General features: G+C 45.7%; 1 protein-coding gene across 1 annotated transcript; it reads right to left on the reverse strand.

The window, feature by feature from the left end:
* Nucleotides 1-15969: 15969 nt before the first annotated feature.
* LOC124665183 (bidirectional sugar transporter SWEET1a-like) lies at nt 15970-20734 on the reverse strand. The gene is made up of 6 exons (XM_047202587.1): nt 20469-20734; nt 20327-20363; nt 19899-19994; nt 16956-17235; nt 16743-16862; nt 15970-16470 (listed from the first exon to the last, which is right to left on the reverse strand). The coding sequence occupies exons 1-6, from the start codon at nt 20503-20505 to the stop codon at nt 16237-16239; spliced, it is 804 nt and encodes a 267-aa protein (XP_047058543.1). The 5' UTR covers nt 20506-20734; the 3' UTR covers nt 15970-16236.
* Between the last annotated feature and the right edge of the window lie 475 nt (nt 20735-21209).

Consider the following 21209-nt stretch of genomic DNA (forward strand, 5'->3'; position numbering starts at 1 on the left):
ACTCTTCTTCGGTGTTCTGGACGCTTCCGGGAAAAATAGGAGGTTTGGTCTTCGTTTCGTCGAATTACGAGAATATTGCCCGGACAGCCTTTCTAGAACCAAAAATAGCAGAAAACAGGAACTGGCACTGTGGCATCTTGTTAATAGGTTAGTTCCGGAAAACGCATAAAAACATTATAAAGTGCAAGCAAAACATGTAAGTATTGTCATAAAACAAGCATGGAACGACAGAAATTATGGATACGTCGGGGACGTATCACGTCTCGACCCAGCCGTGATTTCCCAGGGCAATACGGCTTCTTGTCCATAGACCAGATGGTATGGCGAGGTTTTTATCGCTCCATGACATAACATGCGATAAGCCCACAAAGCCTCTGACAATACCTCGTGCCAACGTCTAGGGTGCTCGTCGACTTTCCTCTTAATCAGCTTGATAAGGCTCTGGTTGGATGCTTCAGCTTGCCCATTTGCTTGAGCATAGTATGGAGATGATCGGATCAGCTTAATCCTCATGTCCTCACAGAAATTTCTAAACTCGCGAGAAGTGAAGACCGAACCTCCATCGGTCGTGATAGTCTGGGGAATCCCGAATCTATGAATGACATGTTCTTTCACGAAATTGATAACATCGGCCGATGCCACTGACTTCATAGGGACGGCCTCCACCCATTTAGTAAAATAATCTGTAATGGCCAAAATCCACACATGGCCTTTGCTCGATGGAGGATTGATTTTGCCGATCATATCCATGCCCCAACCTCGAAATGGCCAAGGCTTGATGATGGGGTTCATCGCTGATGCAGGTACCATCTGAATTTTCCCAAACTTCTGACACGCTTGACACCCTTTATAGTACTTAAAACAATCCTCAAGCATGGTGGGCCAATAAAACCCCGATCGCCTGATCAACCATTTCATCTTATGAGCCGATTGGTGAGTTCCGCAGGCGCCTTCGTGTACCTCGTGTAAGAGCCGATTTGACTCGGCTGGTCCCAGACATCTGCGAAGTAACCCTTCCAAAGTCCTGTAGAACATGTCATCCCCAATAAGGACATACTTCATGGCCTTGTACCTTATCCGTTTAGGTGCCCCCCGAGTCGAATCTTTCAAGTAATTGAAGATATCGGCTCTCCAGTCATCCGGTTCCAGGAACTGTACCTGAACATCGGCTCCACCTACTACGTCCTTGTAGCCTGACGCCATCTGTGCGAGATCGTTCGCCTCGGTATTCTGCGACCTCGGGATCCAGTTGAAGTTTATGTACCTAAATTGTGCCATCAGCTCACGGCATTGCATCCATAATGGGAAGAGCGACTCGCTCTCACATCTGTATTCCTCCGTGAGTTGGGAAATTACCAATTTTGAGCCTCCAAAAAGTTCCACCGCTTCTGCCCCGTCTTCCAAAAGCAACTCCATTCCCTTGCGTATTGCTTCATACTCAGCGACATTGTTGGTGCAAAGGGTAGGCAGCCTGATGGAGAAGGAATATGTTGCCCCCCGGGGCGACACGAGCAGAATGCCGATGCCGCAACCATCATCACAAACCGATCCATCGAAAAACATGGCCCATGCACGCACGTACAATGCTGCTATATCGTTGTTGATTCGTTCGAGCAATAAGATCGGCCAACGCCTGTCCCTTGACTGCTTTCGCAGGCTGATACCGGAGATCAAATTCCGATAATGCAAACATCCATTTACCGAGTCGGCCTTTCAACACAGGAGCCGACAGTATATGTTTGATGACATCTGATTTGCATATGATGACAATTTCTGCTGACAGGAAGATGTGACGAAGCTTGGTGCAGGTAAAAAATAGGCAGAGGCACAACTTCTCGATCTCAGGGTACCTAGTCTCTGCATCCAACATCCTCCTGCTGAGGTACAAAGCGACTCTCTCCAGACCATCATAGACTTGCACCACCACTGAGGCGATGGAAGTGTCGGCCATCGACAGGTAAATATAGAATGGTCTGTCTTGCTGGGGTGGAACCAACACAGGCGGCTTCATTAGATACTCTTTAATCTCATCAAACGCTCGCTGTTGTTCTGCCCCCCAGCGAAACTCCTCATCAGATTTAATTTTTACCAATCCCATGAATGGCTCGATTCGTCCTGACAGATTGGAGATGAACCTTCTGACGAAGTTGATTTTGCCGATGAGACACTGGAGTTCCTTCTTCGTGGTAGGTGGCTTCATTGTTCGCACTGCCTCCTGACTTTTTAGGCCGATCTCAATTCCGCGTTCATGAACCAAGAAACCCAAGAATTGACTGGCCGTTACACCAAAAGCACACTTCTTTGGATTCATTCTCAGCCCGAATTTTCGAGTTCGGTCCAGGATGCGTCGCAAATCCTCCAAGTGTCCTTCTACTGAAACCGACTTGACTACCACGTCATCAATGTAAATCTCCACCAACTTGCCGATCAGATCATGAAAGATGTAATTCATGGCTCTTTGGTATGTTGCGCCGGCATTTTTCAGTCCAAATGTCATGACTACATATTCAAACAAGCCCACTGAACCTGGTACTTTGAATGCAGTCTTGTGTATATCTTCCGGAGCCATAAAAATTTGGTTGTAACCGGCATTGCCATCCATGAAACTTAAAACCTTATGACCAGCAGCTGCATTGATCAATGTCTCTGCTACCGGCATTGGATACTCATCCTTTGGAGTGGCTCTATTGAGATCCCGAAAATCTATGGCGACGCGCCATCGGCCGTCTTTTTTCTCTACAGGTACGATACTAGAAATCCACTCAGCATACCTACATGGCCTGATGAACCCGGCGCTCAACATTTTCTCGATCTCTTTCTTGACATCTTCTAAAATTTCGGCCTTCGTCTGTCGTGCGCGCTGCTGGAACGGCCGAAATCCTTTCTTAAGAGGGAGCCGATGCTCAATGATGCTCCTGTCTAACCAGGGCATTTCTGTGTAATCCCAGGCAAAGCAATCTGGGTATTCTTTCAACAAAGCTATCATCAGGCCCCTCAAATGCGGATCTAACTTTTTGCTGATAAATGTTGGTCGTGGCTTATCCCCAGGACCAATGTCGATTTCTTCTAGCTCATCAGCCGATGTAAACCCATATCCTAGCTTCCCGTCGCCTGCTAGATCAATGCTGAACACGAGCAAAACGTATGGTGAGGATAATTTGGTCCGATTGCTGGAATCGGCCCCCATTTCGATTGCATTGCTCAATGAAGGTTTACAACTTATTTGTGCTCCACTACGGGAGGGAGTCTCCCTACTATGACTACGTGACATGCTTGAGGTGAGATCATTGCTTTTTTATTTTTTGGGGCCGATCGCAGGGATCGGCCTTGCCACGTACGTCCAGTGACTTTGCTGTTGCTACTCTGTCAGGCCGGTGGATAAGACCAGCCTCACCCCGTTTTTTGTAGCTTCGATACGCTCACAGCCGTCCAAACCGACTCCGAGAGCGGCCCTTGGTCTTCCGCGTCCCAAATATTCATGCCAGCTATTGAGATCTCGATCGAGTCATCTGCATGAACGACCTCCACTTCATCTCCATCCCATTGTATCAGGCATTGGTGCATTGTGGATGGAATGCAATAGTTGGCGTGAATCCAATCCCTCCCTAGCAGGACAGCGTACGTGCTTTTGCTGTCGACGATGAAGAATGATGTAGGGATGGTTTTTCGGCCCACGGTTAGATCCACGTTCAGAACGACTTGCGTCTCTGATGCTTGGCCGTTGAAGTCGCTTAGTGTGACGTTGGTTTTGATCATATCTGCGTTAGAGCGTCCCAAATGCCGTAGCATGGAGTATGACATTATATTGACTGTCGCTCCCGTGTCAACCAACATCTTGCTGACAGGCTGCCCGTTGATATAACCTCTTAGGTACAGGGCCTTCAGATGTTTGTAGCTCTTCTCTCGTGGCTTTTCAAAGATAACTGGCCATGGGCCGCAGTCAAACTGTGCTACCGGCACTTCTTCGGTTCTTGGAGCACAAAACTCCGACGGAAGTATGAACACCATATTTGTGCCAGCCGATGCATTCGCATCGGCTTTTACTTGTTTGGGGCGTGATACGTCTCCGACGTATCGATAATTTCTTATGTTCCATGCCACATTATTGATGATATCTACATGTTTTATGCATACTTTATGTCATTATTATGCGTTTTCCGGAACTAACCTATTGACGAGATGCCGAAGGGCCGTTCTCGTTTTCTGCTGTTTTTGGTTCCAGAAATCCTAGTAAGGAAATATTCTCGGAATCGGACGAAATCAAGGCCCAGCATCCTATTTTTCCACGAAGCTTCCGGAACACCCGAGAGTCGCCGCAGGGGGCCACTGGGCCCCCAGATGACAGGGCGGCGCGGCCTAGGGGTGGCCCGCGCCCCCCTAGTGTGTCACCGCCTCGCCGCCTCTCCGACTCCGCCTCTTCGCCTATAAAAAGGTCCCTGACCTAAAACTTCGATACGGAAAAGCCACGGTACGAGAAACCTTCCAGAGCCGCCGCCATCGCGAAGCCAAGATCTGGGGGACAGGAGTCTCCGTTCCGGCACGCCGCCGGGACGGGGAAGTGCCCCCGGAAGGCTCCTCCATCGACACCACCGCCATCTTCATCAACGCTGATGTCTCCCATGAGGAGGGAGTAGTTCTCCATCGAGGCTCGGGGCTGTACCGGTAGCTATGTGGTTAATCTCTCTCCTATGTGCTTCAATACAATAATCTCATGAGCTGCCTTACATGATTGAGATTCATATGATGATGCTTGTAATCTAGATGTCATTATGCTAGTCAAGTGGATTTTACTTATGTGATCTCCGGAGACTCCTTGTCCCACATGTGTAAAGGTGACAGTGTGTGCACCGTGTGGGTCTCTTAGGCTATATTTCACGAATACTTATTCACCGTTATGAATGGCATAGTGAAGTGCTTATTTATATCCCTTTATGATTGCAATGTGTTTTGTATCACAATTTATCTGTGTGCTACTCTAGTGATGTTATTAAAGTAGTTTATTCCTCCTGCACAGTGTAATGGTGATAGTGTGTGCATCGTGTAGTACTTGGCGTGGGCTATGATTGTGATCTCTTGTAGATTATGAAGTTAACTATTGCTATGATAGTATTGATGTGATCTATTCCTCCTTTCGTGGCGTGAAGGTGACAGTGTGCATGCTATGTTAGTACTTGGTTTGGTTATGTTGATCTGTTATGCACTCTAAGGTTATTTAAATATGAACATTGAATATTGTGGAGCTTGTTAACTCCGGCATTGAGGGTTCGTGTAATCCTACACAGTTAGTGGTGTTCATCATCCAACAAGAGGGTGTAGAGTCTAGCATCTATCTATTTATTATGTTATGTGATCAATGTTGAGAGTGTCCACTAGTGAAAGTATGATCCCTAGGCCTTGTTCCTAAATACTGCTATCGTCGCTTGTTTACTCGTTTTTATCGCATCTATACTTCCCGCAATATTACCACCATCAACCACACACCAGTCATGGATAGCAAAGCACTTTTCTGGTGCCGTTGCTACTGCTCGCATTTATTCATACCACATGTATTTCACTATCTCTTCGCCGAACTAGTGCACCTATTAGGTGTGTTGGGGACACAAGAGACTTCTTGCTTTGTGGTTGCAGGGTTGCATGAGAGGGATATCTTTGACCTCTTCCTCCCCGAGTTCGATAAACCTTGGGTGATCCACTTAAGGGAAACTTGCTCGCTGTTCTACAAACCTCTCGCTCTTGGAGGCCCAACACCTGTCTACAAGAATAGAAGCACCCGTAGACATCAAGCTATTTTCCGGCGCCGTTGCCGGGGAGGAAAGGTAAAAGGCACTCATACTCCGGTCCCGGGTAAAGTACTTTTCTGGCGCCGTTGTGTGTGTGCTCGAAGCTATTTCCTTTAGATCCTGCAATTGCATCTTTTTGTTTCTTGTTTACACTAGTTTGGCATAATGGACAACAATGAGCTTCTTATTCTATTTCCTGATTTAAGACATGAATGGTTTAATGCGAAAATTAAAAAACCTATGGAATCTTATTTGCATGCTGGTAGTAATATTAGTATGAACGCTTTGAACACCATTGTTGATAATGATATAGAAAGTTCTAATCTTGGGGAAGCTGGTTTTCATGATCTTTTCAGTCCCCCAAGCATTGAGGAGAAAATTTTCTTTGATGATACTTTGCCTCCTATTTATGATGATTATAATGATAGTGGTCTTTTGGTGCCACCTACTATGGAGAGTAAATTTTGTTGTGATTATACTATGCCTCCTACACTTGATGAGAATAATAATGATAGCTACTTTGTTGAATTTGCTCCCACTACAACTAATAAAATTGATTATGCTTATGTGGAGAGTACTAATTTTATGCATGAGACTCATGATAAGAATGTTTCATTTGATAGTTATATTGTTGAGTTTGCTCATGATGCTACTGGATATTATTATGAGAGAGGAAAATATGGTTGTAGAAATTTTCATGTTACTAAAACACCTCTCTATTTGCTGAAAATCTTGAAGCTGCACTTATTTTATCTTTCTATGCTTGTTGCATTATGCTTCATGAACTTGTTTATTTACAAGATTCCTTTTCATAGGAAGCATATTAGACTTAAATTTGTTTTGAATTTGCTTCTTGATGCTCTCTTTTGCTTCAAATACTATTTCTTGCGAGTGCATCATTAAAACTGCCGAGCCCATCTTAATGGCTATAAAGAAAGAACTTCTTGGGAGATAACCCATGTGTTTATTTTGCTACAGTACCTCTATTTTATATTTGTGTCTTGGAAGTTGTTACTACTGTAGCAACCTCTCCTTATCTTATTTTGTTGCATTGTTGTGCCAAGTAAAGTCTTTGATAGTAAGGTTGATACTAGATTTGGATTACTGCACAGAAACAGATTTCTTTGCTGTGACGAATTTCGACCTGCCTCTCTGTAGGTAGCTCAGAAAAATATGCCAATTTACGTGCGTGATCCTCAGATATGTGCGCAACTTTCATTAAATTTTGGCATTTTCATTCGAGCAAGTCTGGTGCCTCAATAAAATCCATCTTTACGGACTGTTCTGTTTTGACAGATTCTGCCTTTTTATTTCGCATTGCCTCTTTTGCTATGATGGATGAATTTCTTTGTTCCATTAATGTCCAGTAACTTTATGCAATGTCCAGAAGTGTTAAGAATGATTGTGTCACCGCTGAACATGTTAATTTTTATTATGCACTAACCCTCTAATGAGTTGTTTCGAGTTTGGTGTGGAGGAAGTTTTCAAGGGTCAAGAGAGGAGGATGATATACTATGATCAAGAAGAGTGAAAGCTCTAAGCTTGGGGATGCCCCGGTGGTTCACCCCTGCATATTCTAAGAAGACTCAAGCGTCTAAGCTTGGGGATGCCCAAGGCATCCCCTTCTTTATCGACAACATTATCAGGTTCCTCCCCTGAAACTATATTTTTATTCCGTCACATCTTATGTACTTTACTTGGAGCGTCTGTGTGCTTTTGTTTTTGTTTTTTGTTTTGTTTGAATAAAATGGATCCTAGCATTCATTGTGTGGGAGAGAGACACGCTCCGCTGTTGCATATGGACAAATATGTCCTTAGGCTTTACTCATAGTATTCATGGCGAATGTTGAATCTTCTTCGTTAAATTGTTATATGGTTGGAATCGGGAAATGCTACATGTAGTAATTCTAAAATGTCTTGAATAATTTGATACTTGGCAATTGTTGTGCTCATGTTTAAGCTCTTGCATCATATACTTTGCACCCATTAATGAAGAAACACCTAGAGCTTGCTAATTTGGTTTGCATATTTGGTCTCTCTAAAGTCTAGATAATTTCTAGTATTGAGTTTTGAACAACAAGGAAGACGGTGTAGAGTCTTATAATGTTTATAATATGTCTTTTATGTGAGTTTTGCTGCACCGGTTCATCCTTGTGTTTGTTTCAAATAACCTTGCTAGCCTAAACCTTGTATCGAGAGGGAATACTTCTCATGCATCCAAAATCCTTGAGCCAACCACTATGCCATTTGTGTCCACCATACCTACCTACTACATGGTATTTCTCCGCCATTCCAAAGTAAATTGCTTGAGTGCTACCTTTAAATAATTCAAAATTTATCACCTCTGATTTGTGTCAATGTTTTATAGCTCATGAGGAAGTATGTGGTGTTTTATCTTTCGATCTTGTCATTTACTTCGACGGACTTTCACAATGGACTAGTGGCTTCATCCGCTTATCCAATAATTTTGCAAAAAGAGCTGGCAATGGGGTTCCCAGCCCCAATTAATTAACTTGCATTAATAATTCTCTTCACATGTTTTGCTCGATTCATCGGTAAGCAACTTAATTTTGCAAATAGACACTCCTTCATGGTATGTGATTGTTGGAAGGCACCCGAGGATTCGGCTAGCCATGGCTTGTGTAAGCAAAAGGTTGGGAGGAGTGTCATCCATAAATAATGAAACTAAAGTACATGTGTAAACAAAAGAGAAGAGGGATGATCTACCTTGCTCGGTAGAGATAACGTCCTTCATGGGAGCCGCTCTTGAAAGTCCGGTTGATAAGGTAGTTAGAGTGCCCACTACCATTCGTTGACAACAACAAACACCTCTCAAAATTTTACTTTTATGCTCTCTTTATGTTTTCAAAACCAAAGCTCTAGCACAAATATAGCAATCAATGCTTCCCTCTGCGAAGGGCCCTTCTTTTACTTTTATGTTGAGTCAGTTCACCTATTTCTCTCCACCTCAAGAAGCAAACACTTGTGTGAACTGTGCATTGATTCCTACATACTTGCATATTGCACTTGTTATATTACTCTATGTTGACAATTATCCATGAGATATACATGTTATAAGTTGAAAGCAACCGCTGAAACTTAATCTTCCTTTGTGTTGCTTCAATGCTTTTACTAAGAATTTATTGCTTTATGAGTTAACTCTTATGCAAGACTTATTGATGCTTGTCCTGAAGTACTATTCATGAAAAGTCTTTGCTTTATGATTCATTTGTTTACTCATGTCATTACCATTGTTTTGATCGCTGCATTCATTACATATGTTTACAATAGTATGATCAAGGTTATGATGGCATGTCACTCCGGAAATTATCTCGTGTTATCGTTTACCTCGCTCGGGACGAGCGAGATGCTGATACGTCTCCGACGTATCGATAATTTCTTATGTTCCATGCCACATTATTGATGATATCTACATGTTTTATGCATACTTTATGTCATTATTATGCGTTTTCCGGAACTAACCTATTGACGAGATGCCGAAGGGCCGGTTCTCGTTTTCTCGCTGTTTTTGGTTCCGTAAATCCTAGTAAGGAAATATTCTCGGAATCGGACGAAATCAAGGCCCAGCATCCTATTTTTCCACGAAGCTTCTAGAACACCCGAGAGTCGCCAGAGGGGGGCACTGGGCCCCCAGATGACAGGGCGGCGCGGCCTAGGGGTGGCCCGCGCCCCCTAGTGTGTCACCGCCTCGTCGCCTCTCCGACTCCGCCTCTTCGCCTATAAAAAGGTCCCTGACCTAAAACTTCGATACGGAAAAGCCACGGTACGAGAAACCTTCCAGAGCCGCCGCCATCGCGAAGCCAAGATCTGGGGGACAGGAGTCTCTGTTCCGGCACGCCGCCGGGACGGGGAAGTGCCCCGGAAGGCTCCTCCATCGACACCACCGCCATCTTCATCAACGCTGATGTCTCCCATGAGGAGGGAGTAGTTCTCCATCGAGGCTCGGGGCTGTACCGGTAGCTATGTGGTTAATCTCTCTCCTATGTGCTTCAATACAATAATCTCATGAGCTGCCTTACATGATTGAGATTCATATGATGATGCTTGTAATCTAGATGTCATTATGCTAGTCAAGTGGATTTTACTTATGTGATCTCCGGAGACTCCTTGTCCCACGTGTGTAAAGGTGACGAGTGTGTGCACCGTGTGGGTCTCTTAGGCTATATTTCACGTAATACTTATTCACCGTTATGAATGGCATAGTGAAGTGCTTATTTATATCCCTTTATGATTGCAATGTGTTTTGTATCACAATTTATCCGTGTGCTACTCTAGTGATGTTATTAAAGTAGTTTATTCCTCCTGCACGGTGTAATGGTGACAGTGTGTGCATCGTGTAGTACTTGGCGTGGGCTATGATTGTGATCTCTTGTAGATTATGAAGTTAACTATTGCTATGATAGTATTGATGTGATCTATTCCTCCTTTCGTGGCGTGAAGGTGACAGTGTGCATGCTATGTTAGTACTTGGTTTGGTTATGTTGATCTCGTTATGCACTCTAAGGTTATTTAAATATGAACATTGAATATTGTGGAGCTTGTTAACTCCGGCATTGAGGGTTCGTGTAATCCTACACGATTAGTGGTGTTCATCATCCAACAAGAGGGTGTAGAGTCTAGCATCTATCTATTTATTCTGTTATGTGATCAATGTTGAGAGTGTCCACTAGTGAAAGTATGATCCCTAGGCCTTGTTCCTAAATATCGCTATCGCTGCTTGTTTACTTGTTTTATCGCATCTATACTTCCTGCAATATTACCACCATCAACCACACACCAGTCCCGGACAGCAAAGCACTTTTCCGGTGCCGTTGCTATCTGCTCGCCTTTATTCATACCACTCGTATTTCACTATCTCTTCGCCGAACTAGTGCACCTATTAGGTGTGTTGGGGACACAAGAGACTTCTTGCTTTGTGGTTGCAGGGTTGCATGAGAGGGATATCTTTGACCTCTTCCTCCCTGAGTTCGATAAACCTTGGGTGATCCACTTAAGGGAAACTTGCTGCTGTTCTACAAACCTCTGCTCTTGGAGGCCCAACACTGTCTACAAGAATAGAAGCACCCGTAGACATCAGGGCGCCATTCTTTCTTCTGTGGACGACTCTCCGCGTCCAAAGTTTGCTGAATTTTCACGGCCAGATCGGGCCGCGCTTTCCTCAACGTGTGCAGGTATTGTGCATCGGCTTCCTCCAAGCTACGTAGCCGCTGAACCCTACGCTTTTGGGAGTGACTGAGTCCATCATGGCACCACCTTGGCCGGTGGTATCTATCCTCTTCTTCATCTTCTGACTCCTCAAAATCTTCCTCTTGAGATGACTCAGCTCGTCTGTTCTGAGATGGGAGAGGCCCTAGACGCTTGAAAACTGAAACCTCACCTGCGTCCTTCTTCTGCTGTCTACACTCCGGGCAGTTGTCGATTATGGGCAATCGGCTCATTCCTGAATCCCAACAGTGCTTAAAGAAAGGACAATCCCAGTGTCTATCCATGTCTTCCTGCTCTCTTGACTTCCCCTTAGCGCGGTGCTCATATCCTTCATCGTCTCTATCATACCGACGATATCTTCCATTGTCTACGTCAGACCGACGATATCTTTCGTCATCTCTGTCGTACCGCCGACGTCGGTCGTACTGACGCTCATATTTGTTAAGGAGATGCGCGGAGAGCGGACGTTGGTACCGCACGTTTCTCACTTGTTCCTCGGTGATGTATCGTATGTCATCATATCGGGGCCGGTCGCGTGGGTCGGCCTCCTCTTTTTCCTTGCCACGGGAGTGACCGCTTTCTTCTTTATCCTTGCCATGGTGGTATACAGGCCCTGCCATGTTAACATCGAATGAGAAATCTAGCCGACGCCTCGTGGAGTGATTGAGTTCCACCATGTTGATGCCAGGGAACGGATGTGTGTCCACTTTCATGGCAAACTGACCAAGGATCAAACGGCCTTGTTCTATCGCCGTTTGGATCTGCCGACGCAACTCTTTGCAGTCATTGGTGATATGGGTGAACGAGTGATGCCACTTGCGATACGGTCTCCCGTTCATTTCTTGCGCCGTAGGGATTTTATGGCCTTCGGGTAACTTCAGCTGTTTTTCCTTAAGCAATAAATCGAATATCTGCTCAGCTTTGCTTACATCGAAGTCAAACCTTTTGCAGGCCCTTGTTGTTTCACCCATTTGCAGGACACGGGAGCTGCCCCCCGAGCCCATTCAGCCACGGCTACTTCCTGGTCTTCTGCAGAATCCTCAACTTCTTCTGTCTCGACCAGGCCTATCGGACGCTTGAACTTGTCTTGGTACAATTCTGGGTGGCGCTGCTCATACAATGTTAATTTCTGGACCATGTGCGCCAGTGAATTGTATTCTACTTGGAAAGCCAGATCCTTGATCGGCGCTGCGAGGCCCAATGCTGCCAGATCGACTGCTTCTTTCTTAGTTAAACGAGCCGAATAACATCGGTTCCTGACAGTCCTGAAACGCTGAATGTATTCCGACATCGTTTCTCCCCGCTTCTGCCGCACCTGCGCTAGATCGGCAATGCCAGCCTCGGTAGCTTCTGAGTGATATTGAACATGAAACTGCTCTTCCAGTTGCTTCCACGTCCGAACTGAGTTTGGTGGCAACGAGGTGTACCACCCAAAAGCTGGTCCCGTGAGAGATTGCGCAAAAAACCTTACACGTAACGGGTCTGATGCTGAAATCATGCCCAACTGTGCCAAATATCGGCTCACATGTTCAATTGAGCTAGACCCTTCTGATCCATTGAATTTTGAGAATTCAGGGAGCCGATACTTGGGCGGCAGCGGGATCAAATCATACTCTTTGGGGTACGGTTTGGAATAGCCGATTGTTCTCCTCTTTGGCAGGATGCCGAACTGGTCTCTCAAGGTTGTACTGATTTGTTCCATGGTATGAGCTGCAGGGGCTGAGCTTTCATGACTAGTTCCGGTGGCATATTTAGCTAGCCACGCCTGTTTATCGGCGTCCGCTCCAGAAATCCCTCCTGCTGCAATCTGGTTCGTGCGTGCCAAGTTATTGCAGTCCGACACGTATGTGAAAACGTATCCATGTGGGATTTCTTTAGGTGGCTCATACAGGAATTGGCAATCGCCAGGATCGCCTCCAACCTTGTAGACGACGTAGGCCGGTGAACCCTGTGGCTCTGGAGCTGCAAGCGCGAATGGCAGCTGCGGTCTGGTCTGGAACGGTATTTCTCCCTGGTGCGTCCCTAGGGCAGGCCCTGACGGAGAGTACTGATGCTTCATGATTTCCTGAACCACGCGAACCGCGATGCGCTCGAAAGCGTTCACCAGGCTCTTAGAATGACGGTGTAGAGAATGAGCCACCATGTAATTAACTTCCTGGCGCAGAGCTCTGGTGCGTTCCTCTGAAGGGGTAGGCAGATCTACTTCATCGAGAACGCCTTCGGGTGAGAACCCTTTCCACCTAATGCCATGTGTACGGGTCTTCGCGAAAGAGCCGATGAGATCGGATTCGAAGACGGCTTTAATCTCATCATATTTCTTCTTGTGCTCCTCAGGCAGATCTTCGTACGTGACTGGTTCGTCCGCCATCTCAGCTGCAGATGTTGACGTAGTTGTTGTACAAAGTCCCACCGGACGTGCCAGAATGTGTTGCCTGCCAAAACCCACCGGCGAGCAGCGAGGAGCAACACGAAGAGCCGGGAGGCTCCCAGAACTGCTGGTGGGCCCTGGTCCCTCGGGCGACGGCCCGCAAAACTCCGTCACACGTCCTGGCTGTTGCGAGGGCGTGCCACCTGACCTATACCTGGTCAGGAAGGTGATGGATTGCTTCCATTAGTTTCCTGCATGGCAGACACGTAAACATTAAATACGAGCCTCGATCGGCTCTCAGGTTACCCTGTGAATCGGCTCAAAGAGCCGATTGACCCATGGTTCACATTGGATTTACGATAACATGGGGATCCTGCTTTATCAAAACCAAGTTAAATCAATCTACGACAGTCTAGGGCTTTCACCGCATAATCGGAACATCCTACGCGTAGTTGAGCCTGGCAGATACGAAAGATAATAGAAACCTAGTCCTAAAAGAGGCCTAAAAACCAACACAAAGTCGATTCCCGGAACAATCCCTCTAGGATCAGCAAACCATACCTTACGCACTCATCGGATCGTTCAACCCGTTTGCAGGGCCTAACCATGCGGATATCAAACTAATCCTTGGAGAACAAGGAACAACCATAACAGATCAGATCTACTAAATAAAGATTAAGCAAGATGCTGCCCTTACACCCAAGATAGGCGCAAAGGCAGCTAGATATTGAGGGGCAGCATAGCTAAGCAAGCGTATCAGAAAAGTATCGACGTTAGCCCCAAAACATCTACGATAACGGTATTGCTCGCCATCAACAAGGCTTCAGTACGAGCAACACAGAACAACGAATAAACTGATACTGCCTAGATCGCAAGATGCGATCTAGGCAGCATGTCGCTTACCCGGAAGAAACCCTCGAAACAAGGGGTGGCGATGCGCCTAGATTGGTTTGTTGTGAACGTGATCGTCCTCCTTTCTCAATAACCCTAGGTACATATTTATAGTCCGTAGACTTTCTATCTTTGGAATAAACCTAGCTGTGTACGACTAAACTCTATCTCTTAATTCTAAACTGAAACGTAATCTACCATAATGTACAGATACACGGACAATCTAGCCCAAACTCCCGCACGAGGCCGATTCAGAGACACTTTATGTGCATGTCCTCTAAGCCCATCTCAATCACGGCCCATCTCCTTCTTTGGCTAAATTCTGGTGATAACAGGTTGGACCGCCGCCCGCGACTTGGGGGACCGGCACTATCTTGACACGCCCATCTGGAAGGATATTATTGTTGGCCTCGACTCCTTTCGCTCCATCTCCAAAGTCTCTATTGGGGATGGTTCCACCACGTCTTTCTGCTCTGACCGCTGGCTCGGTGATATCCCCCTCTCGGAGCGTTTCCCAGCCCTTTTCTCCCACTCTATCAGGAAGAATGCTTGTGTCTCCTTCACCTTAGCCTCCAGCATCCGGGCTAACTTGGGGCCGCGTCTGTCCAGTGTTGCCACAGCTGAACTCCTTGCGTTATCCATTGATGCAACTCTGTGGCTCTGCTCTCGAATGTTCCGGATAAAAGTGTGAGTCACCTCTCTAACAACGCGTTCTCGAACAAGTGTTTCTATGCAAAAACTTTTCAGCATCTGCAGGTGGACGTCTTGGCAGATAAGGTTTGGAAGAATGCGGCTCCCCTGAAGTGCAAAATCTTCTGTTGGCTTGCTAAGCGCCATCGGCTTCCCACTAATGAGAGACGTTTTCGGCATCTGCTTGCAACCTCTGCCGCCTGCCTCTCCTGCACTCTGATTGAAGATACCGACCACTTGCTTCTCCAATGCCCCCGGGTGCGCGAAGTTTGGAGCGTGTTCTTTCCATAGCTCAGCTCCTTTCCTTCAAGCTTTGAAGATTTTTGGTCACAACGCTGCCGCTCCTTTGAGGAGTCCACCATCTTCACTGCCATCGCCTGGAATGTTTGGAAGAGGAGAAGTACCCTTGTCTTCAACTCCATGGACGAGAGTCTCGACATGGTGGTCCGCAGATGTATTGAAGACGTTCGCCTTTGGGCTCATCATTGTACTACGGCTTCTTCCTCCTCTCTTCTAGATTCTTGGTGTAATGGGTACGACCCTCCTTGATCATCACCCCTCTTTAGCTCTCTCTGTCCTCTAAAAACTTGTAATGGATCCCGTTCCGCCTTGGGCGCGGTTTAATATATTTGTTCAGGCTGGCGTAAGCCCGCCGTAGTCCCGGTCAAAAAAAAAAAGCTCAACAAAACGTAAGATATATACATCACAAAAATTATACTATTAGAAATTTCTTTTAAATACCAATCCAATGGTATAATTTTTATGGCCTATATCTTATATTTTGTTGACCAAATTTATAGTCAAAGTTGTTTCTCGAAATGCGTAATACCCTTGTAAACCGATATTGAGGTAGTAAGAAGTTTCAACGGCTATTTATTGAGTAAACCGGTGGTTTTGGCCTCCACATCATGTATTTCAAACCACCTTGGTCCTTTGGAGGACATATGCCACTCCACTTTGCTAGGACGACAAAAGACTGATTTTGTGAGAACAAAGCACAGTACGCAAACGGCATGGCAGAGAAGAAGCAAGAACTTCACACTTGCAAATACAGCTTAGCGTACAGTTCATGCAGCGTCATTCTCCCTGCCATGGCCCATCATATCATAGTACATCTTAGTTTGGCCTTCGGGAAGAGAGCTACGCACAGCTTGCGGCAAATGTACCAAGCCAAGAAACAAATCAACAGAACAAAGCCAGCAATCTGCTTAACAACGACTACTTAATTGAGCAGCGTCCTTATGCTGCTAACGTCCCGTACGTCCATTGGTTCTGCGACGGCTACACCTGGGCTGCGACGGCCGCCTCGTCGGCGGCGACAGTGTCGGCGACCTTGATCTTGGCCTCTGCCATCTCCACCGTGGCGGCTGCTTTCTTGGCGTCCTCCACCTCGTCGACCGTTTCTGCGGGGTCACCCTTGCCGGCTGGTGCGGCGGCGGGGCCTTTGTTCTTCCGGTAGATGGCGTAGAGGATGAGCTGCACCAGGCCCAGGAAGCTCCCGCACCCGTTGGGGATCTACACGCACACGCACATATATGTCAGCTTCTCTTTGATTAACCCATGCTCCTACCACTAGCGCCATCGGCATGTCGCGCTGGTGGTGGGCACGCACGCCAACACAAGGGACTAGGAGCATTCAATGGCTACAGCTGCATATCGGCCGTGCAGTTGTTTGCAAGTACCCATCCGCCAGCACGATATGGATGGATGGATCAGGATCAGACCCGAACAACAAACATTTCGATCGGATCTTGGATTGTCAGGGTATGGAAAGTAGTAGCACGTACGTAGATAAATGGGTCGAGGCCGAGCAAGCCGTAGATGAACCATGAGGTGCCGCAGAGGAAGACGGAGAGGGACAGCAGGAACGGCATGAACTCCACGCTCTTCGTCTTCACCACCAGCCTCTGCACCGGACAGAGTTAACAACGCATGCAAAGAAACTAGATGAATTACTATCATGCGAGCACCCAGAATTGCGAGACGATCGACGTACGTACCATGATGGAGAGCGGCGACGCGTACATGCAGATGGAGAAGACGGTGGCGGCGAGGCCGCAGAAGACCTTGCGGCCCTTGCCGTGGAGCGCCAGCAGGGAGACCAGCACCACCGTGGTGAAGATGGTGGTGACGACGCCCAGGAGTCCCAGCATCCGGTGCCTGGACTTGCGCTCCGCGTAGATGAGGAAGATCACCACGTAGATGATCTCGATCGCCGACCCCGTCCCGTTGATCGTCGTCACCAGGATGTTGTTCGGGGACACGAACGGCAGACCGTACCTGCGCTCAACCCCATTTAGAGACATTTTTCCTCAGTGTGTGGTGATTGGTGAATCGATTCATCAATTTCACTTTCACAGATGCTTCAGTTGTATTATTGTGTTAGCTTGTCTGTGCAAGAAGCCAAGAACTATTTCAAATACTTGTCACAGGTTAAATAAACTTAGACATGTTTTAGCCTACATTTTACCTGAATCTGCGAGAACACTAAATCAAGTTGATGCATAGGAACGAGACCACGCTCTTCTGCAAATCTGTGGTTTGGTTTGGACTTTGGCTAAACTAACCTGCCAAGAATCCAACTCGCAGATGATACTTCTTACCGACCTACCAAACACACCTAAATCGATCACAATCGAGGTGGAAAGTAGAAACACTTGAACTTGAAGATATGTCTTTGCCTGGCTGGCAAATGCCGACAGGCCTTACTAATTTAGATGTTACTAATTTGAACTTTAGTCAAATTATAAATCCTGGGTCTTACTAATTTAGATGTTAAAAATATAAGTCTTCTTTGTAAATGGCTGTGGCGCTTAGAGAATGAAGAAGGGACTTGGCAGAAGGTACTAAAGTTTAAGTATTTGAAAAAAGGAACCCTTACTCAGGATAGAAAATACATAGGATGTTCGCAGTTTTGGTCCGGATTGATGGGAGTTAAGCATATTTTTTATAGCTGCTGTAAAAGGATTCTGGGAGATGGGTGTAAAACAAGATTTTGGGAAGACGTGTGGGTTGGAGAACAACCATTGTGTGTGGTCTTTCCAAGGATTTATAATTTGACTTTTACTCATGAGATTACAGTAGCTAAGGTGTTTGCTCAAGAGTTTAATTGCATTCGTTTTAGAAGATGTTTATATGGCGAATCCCTAGAAATGTGGAACAAGATTTTAGATATTTGTAGAAGAACTAATCTAACCGAGGAACCTGATAGAGTTAGCTGGACTTTAACCAAATCTGGGGCTTTTTCAGTTAAATCTCTTTACACTTATTTGATAGCTCGACGTATTTTATTCCCGTACAAAATGATTTGGAGGATGAAAATACCTCTTAAAGTCAAAGCTTTTATTTGGCTAATTGTGAAGGATAGAATCTTAACCAAGAATAACTTGGCTAAGAAAGGCTGGAAAGGGAGTATCTTAGTTTTGTGGTGGTAATGAAAGTATCAATCATTTGTTCTTTGAGTGTCCCTTGGCGAGATTTAATTGGAGTGTAGCAAGTTGTGCTTTAGGGATAGAGAGGAATCCTGAGAACTTTTATGATCTTTGCCAGAATTGGTTACAGGAATTTTTTGGTGTGGATAGAGTAGTGGTCATGTTAGGTACTACGGCTTTACTTTGGAATTTATGGAAAACAAGAAATTCCTCTTGTTTTCAAAGGAAGATGCCTAATAACCCTACTGATGTTATCTTCTCCATGTGTCGTCTCTTGGATGATTGGAACATTCTTCAGAAAGAAAAGGTCAGAAGAACCGTGCCGCGGGTGGCTGAGCGGATGCGAAGAATTGCAAAAGAAGTTTTTGGGAGGAGACACGGATGGGCTCCTGTAACAGGAAGAATCTGCGACGGTTGATGGATTTCGACTATGTGTTTGCATGTCTTTGTTACTGTCTACCCCCTGGAGTCTCTCTATGTGCTCCTAATGAAAAGACTTAGACCTTAGTTCCTAAAAAAGAGAGAAGTTGTAATAAGTTTTAGTCTTTTTGCTCCGGCTTTAGATTTCCTGTGTGGTAGTGGTGTGTTGAGTAGCAGAGGTTCCTGCTGGAGTATCCGTTTTTGTTTTGTTGTATAACGGACTCCAATTTCTTTAATGAAATTGGGGGCCGTGTGGCCCCTTTTAATCAAAAAAAAAAAAATGCCGACAGGCCAGAGTGGCTGTCCACGAGCCGTGACACACAAATGTTTTGGGGGTTCTGTAGCAGTATAGGTCACTGTACGTCACAGCGCTGCAAGCGGGGTCCAAGGCTAGCATCCATCAACCGACGAATTTGGTCAGTGGCTACGGTAGGAGCCAACGCATTCCATCAGCTGCCGTGTTTCTTCTGCACGTAAAACTATCCAAATTGCTATTTCTCATCTCTCAAGTTTAAAACTGACCGATCTGCATCATGGTGCATCTTATGATTTGCAAATGAAGTTGCAAGTCGAGTCGTAACTAAGATTTTTCAGTCACAAGTTAAATTGTAGTTTCAGTTGCAAACTGTACTCATAGAATAAAATTTATTCATATAATTTAAAATTATGGATGATATCACTTAGCTGAGAATTAAGCTAATTCTAGCTACACCCTGAAACTATCTACACGAAGGGTTAATTTAGACTATTCACTCACATGCTCAATATTGCTAGAATCTAAAGAGGCACGAGGCTCTGTTTGAAAAACATGTTTGACTAAGAATCTCGAGAGCAAATCAAATCCTAGTGACCTGTGCTGCCTTGCAACATGTAAGTAAGCATGAAGTTTTACTGTAAATTAAGCTGCTCTGTTTGACACGTGCATGTCTGAAAACATATGAAACAAGATTTAACACAATATGGTTGGGAAGAAACACGAAAGGCATGGAAGAAGAACTAGTCATGCCGAGGCTGTGTTGCTACTAGTAGGCAGTTGAGTGAGCAAGACCACTGTGAAGCTCTAGTGTTGGGACTTGGGAGAGGGTTAGTTACCATGCCGATAGGAGGCAGTTGAGCAGCGTCATGTTGTATGGCACGCCGGAGAAGTCCTCCGTCGATTTCCTCTTGATGATCCTCCAGAAGGTGACCCTGCAACACAGCACAGCGCACGCGGAATTTCTTACCCGTCAGAAGAAAGAATAGCGAAGGCGGGAAAATGCAGTAGCGTTTACAGATGGAGTTCGAAGCTTTTGGGGGGGGGGGGGGGAATGATAACAATTGACACTGTGGCATGAGATAGCCAGTTTCTAGAAGGTATGAGCACTCAGATTCGAACTTTCTGCGAGCACCAAAGAATCTGCAACCTTTTTTTACTGGGAGAGGCCGATAATTTCTAAGAACTGCCCCTCGACAACCACAACAGATCACGAAGAAACCCGAGAGAATTAAGTAGGCGCTGCACCAAATTAAGGAGTACTTACACCGGAGACAGGAAGAGGAACAGAGCAATGACATTGCCTGACAAAAAAGAAAATAATAGCAATTAGAGCAATCCATGAAAAGAAGAAGAAACAAAAGCCAAAGATACAGGGATCAGCGAGAAGGACATCGGCCATGGCTCACCGCAGACCCCGAAGAAGAACCTCGCAACATGCTCCATCTCGATGTGTATCGGCTCTCCCAAGTTATCCTCTGATTATAGCTGGAGAGGTCTATCCTTCTCAGGAGGAGATATGAGAGGAGAGGAGAGGAGACGGGTACTGGCGTACTGCACCGAGTACCGCCCAGCTCTCAACGCTCAGTTTCAGTACTGCGCTAGGCAACAAGGGAGCTAGTGTACCAATGCGATGTCTTTCAGTGCGTATGCGTCATGTGTGTGTCTGGACTCTGGGTCGATCAAAAGGGTGTGTGTGAACATATATAGGTAGGGAGCAGAGAGAGCTGATCTTGCGGGCTAGGCGAGAGCTTATTCATTACGGTCTTATCTTGACATAGGCGCGCACTCTCCTGCCTGGCGAAAGAATGTTCGTTGGGTTAACATGTTCATACAGCAAAACTAAAACAATATTTGCACGTACGATGTTCAGACGTTTTCAGTACGAGTCAGTAACAATGTAATGCTACACCTACGGAAATCACTTACGGAAATCATCTACGGACTCACCTGTGCACAGCAGCTAGGAAAGAGAGATCCTATTTTCACGCACGTAATCCAAACAGAACCAATAGATTTGCTCCACGTCAGTCCGTACGTGCTTTTGTAGCCAAAACAGTCCGTAGGTCTAGGATTATTGAATCCATTGCTACGACGCTGTTGTTTTGTTGAAAAAGTAGGCCACCATCGTTAATTAGGAAAACTTTATC

Source organism: Lolium rigidum, chromosome 6 (assembly GCF_022539505.1).
Source record: "Lolium rigidum isolate FL_2022 chromosome 6, APGP_CSIRO_Lrig_0.1, whole genome shotgun sequence".
In the NCBI taxonomy this organism is placed as follows: domain Eukaryota; kingdom Viridiplantae; phylum Streptophyta; class Magnoliopsida; order Poales; family Poaceae; genus Lolium; species Lolium rigidum.

Coding starts and splice junctions, on each gene's coding strand:
- LOC124665183 (XM_047202587.1), bottom strand. CDS start 20,505: ATGGAGCATGTTGCGAGGTTCTTCTTCGGGGTCTGCG. Junction 20,364..20,468: donor GTTCTTCTTCGGGGTCTGCG/GTGAGCCATGGC, acceptor CTTTTTTGTCAG/GCAATGTCATTGCTCTGTTC. Junction 16,863..16,955: donor CGTCGCCGCTCTCCATCATG/GTACGTACGTCG, acceptor TGTCCGGTGCAG/AGGCTGGTGGTGAAGACGAA.